This window comes from Impatiens glandulifera, chromosome 5 (assembly GCF_907164915.1).
Source record: "Impatiens glandulifera chromosome 5, dImpGla2.1, whole genome shotgun sequence".
In the NCBI taxonomy this organism is placed as follows: Eukaryota; Viridiplantae; Streptophyta; class Magnoliopsida; order Ericales; family Balsaminaceae; genus Impatiens; species Impatiens glandulifera.
The window spans coordinates 13064505-13067008 of NC_061866.1; the positions used below are offsets into that span (position 1 = coordinate 13064505).

Sequence of the window (2504 nt, forward strand, 5' to 3'; positions counted from 1 at the left end):
ATTTTCAAATATTGTAAACTGTTACTGAACAATGACAAAATTTATTACAAAGTTAAAATAAACCATGCATAAGAACAATTTACTAATTTTGTTACCAAAATTATAAACTTTCAATTTTATAATAATTGTAAATAATGTTGTAAAAGGAATTAGTAAATTTAGTTATATTATAAACTTTTAACTTTCTAATTAAAGCATCTTGTAATAATTTAAAAATGACTGAAAAATATAAAAATCATCAACAACAATCATGACTGTAAATAAAATCTTAAGAAATTAGCCTTGAGTCAACTTATTGTACTTAGTTCATCTAGAACATTACATGTAATACCATTAAGAGGTTTTCACAATCTTTATTACAAGAAAAACATGAATCCATGCAATGGGTTTTCATGGAACATAGAAAAGATTAATTTTCTAGTACATACAACTTGACATTGGTTGATGCCTTTGGTAAATCCCGCAGTTCTTGCCAATTCATTTCCTCGTCAAACTCGATGAAATAGTTTTGCCATTCTGAATAAATATCTGCAGAAGAATTTACATAGACCACCAAATCTTCTAATACAAGTGCATTTTGGAGCAAATACTTCACTATTCGTATCTCGTTTTCTTCGCCCATATACTTCTTTAACTGAATATCTTTGAGGCAGTTCTTCAGAAAACGAATGTATGGCTTTGGAGTCTCAAAATATTTTTCCTCTTCAAAGTGAAAAACTTCGGGTAGATGTTCCACTTTTCTGTCATCAACCATCTTTGGAAAAGATTGAGTTAGTGTTAAGAATAATATTTGTATGCAATTTAAAAACTGTATGAATTGTTTTTTAATTACCCAATAAATGTCTTCGATCCAATCAAATTCCAGAATCAAGCTCTCAAGATAAGGGCATGACTGTAGTATGGTAACCATTCCAGGCAGTTCTTGTTTTGAACATCCAATTGAGAGATTCAACTCCTTCAAATTTGTTAATAATCCTCGCAGTTGATAGGACAACACATAATCTATCGTCGAAAGCACCTTTATAAACAAATTAAGAATGAAACAATGATTAGAAATCAACAAAAATAAGTGTAGATAAAAGAGTAATGATAGATGAAAACTTACTTGAATACACCAACTGCTTAATGTTAGAATCTTGCAATGTTTCATACCGATAAGAAACTTTGCTAAAAGATTCCCTTGTTGAAAATCAGAAAACTCCTGTTCGATGTAAACCATGCTGTCAACTAATTTGGTTGCTTTTCTTATGGTTGAGGTCATGAGGTATTTTCCTCTAATCAAAAAGCTCAAGAGCTCTGGAGCTGATATATCAATCTCGAACATATACCAACTCTCCGTTAGGCAATTTATCAAGCATAATTTTTTTAATTTCAAGTCATTTTCACACTTGAAAAAACTTTCTGGCACAATACAATTATCCATGTGCAAATCTTCCAAACACGGGCATTTTGAAACTAGTTCTCCAATCGAACTATCAAACACTTCAACATGGGACAAATGTAAACTCTTTAAGTTGGAAAATGCGACAAAAGACGATGCTTTGAATTTGCAAGAGTTCAAAGTCAAACCTCTAAATTTGGGCTCATAAGGCATATCAAGAAGTTCATAAGTTGATTTGGATTTTGTGAGCTTCACTGCCAGAAATTTCAACTCAAAGTTCAATTTTGGGTTGGTTGAGAAGTTCAGCACTAGATCATGTATATCTCTTGTCATAATGAAGTGAACCCAATTGTTGATCATTGAATCATTTTGATTGTTAGGTTCATATTCAAAATTTAGATACATGAGTTTTATGAGACAACCCGAGTGAACTAAAAGAGTGCGGTCCACAAACTTTATGTACCTACTTTTGTTCTTTTTATGTCTACCAATTATAGAAACCTCTCCAGGTAACGTATGTCGAAGTTGACTTCTTGCCATTTTGATAAGGATATAATCCTCGTCGAGAATCAAAATTGGGGCCTCCCTCAAAAGATATGTCCACTTTCTTGAAACCATTCCGAGTATTATCCAATACTCGAATGGTAGGAAAGATAAGATGTAGAATAAAATTCCATCAGGGACTTGACTTATGTAGTCAACTTCTTGATCAACTGCGACATGGCTTGTTGAGTTTTGATTTTTGTTAGTCCGACTACGTTTCACTATTCCATTTAGATTCATCTCGGAAGAAAATTTCTGCTTCGACTTATCTCGTTATGAAATGGTCACAATTTCTGCAAAACGACATCATGAAAAAGATTGGGACTGCATGTTGAAAACTTTTGCGAACACAAAAATATTATTTTCATAATAAAAACGAGACTAAAGAAGTACAAGTAATGACAAATGTGAATTGGTTTAGAAAAAGTCATAAATTGGAACTTTTTAATCTTTTAACAATTGTTAATGTGATTTTTTTTTTTTGTTAAAACCATAGTGAACACAAAGACATTTGGAGTTTGATGTGTTGGGCAATTTATGTGGAGTCTATCTCCTTTGTGAGAGTAGATTATTCATTCTT

At 31.7% G+C, this 2504-nt stretch overlaps 1 protein-coding gene across 1 annotated transcript; it reads right to left on the minus strand.

The window, feature by feature from the left end:
- Positions 1 to 409: 409 nt before the first annotated feature.
- Positions 410 to 2164, minus strand: LOC124939028 (putative F-box/FBD/LRR-repeat protein At5g56810). The gene is made up of 3 exons (XM_047479545.1): positions 1106 to 2164; positions 833 to 1018; positions 410 to 754 (listed from the first exon to the last, which is right to left on the minus strand). The coding sequence occupies exons 1-3, from the start codon at positions 2162 to 2164 to the stop codon at positions 410 to 412; spliced, it is 1590 nt and encodes a 529-aa protein (XP_047335501.1).
- Positions 2165 to 2504: the final 340 nt, after the last annotated feature.

Coding starts and splice junctions, on each gene's coding strand:
- LOC124939028 (XM_047479545.1), bottom strand. CDS start 2,164: ATGAATCTAAATGGAATAGTGAAACGTAGTCGGACTAACAAAAATCAA. Junction 1,019..1,105: donor TAAGCAGTTGGTGTATTCAA/GTAAGTTTTCAT, acceptor TTGTTTATAAAG/GTGCTTTCGACGATAGATTA. Junction 755..832: donor GGATCGAAGACATTTATTGG/GTAATTAAAAAA, acceptor TCTTTTCCAAAG/ATGGTTGATGACAGAAAAGT.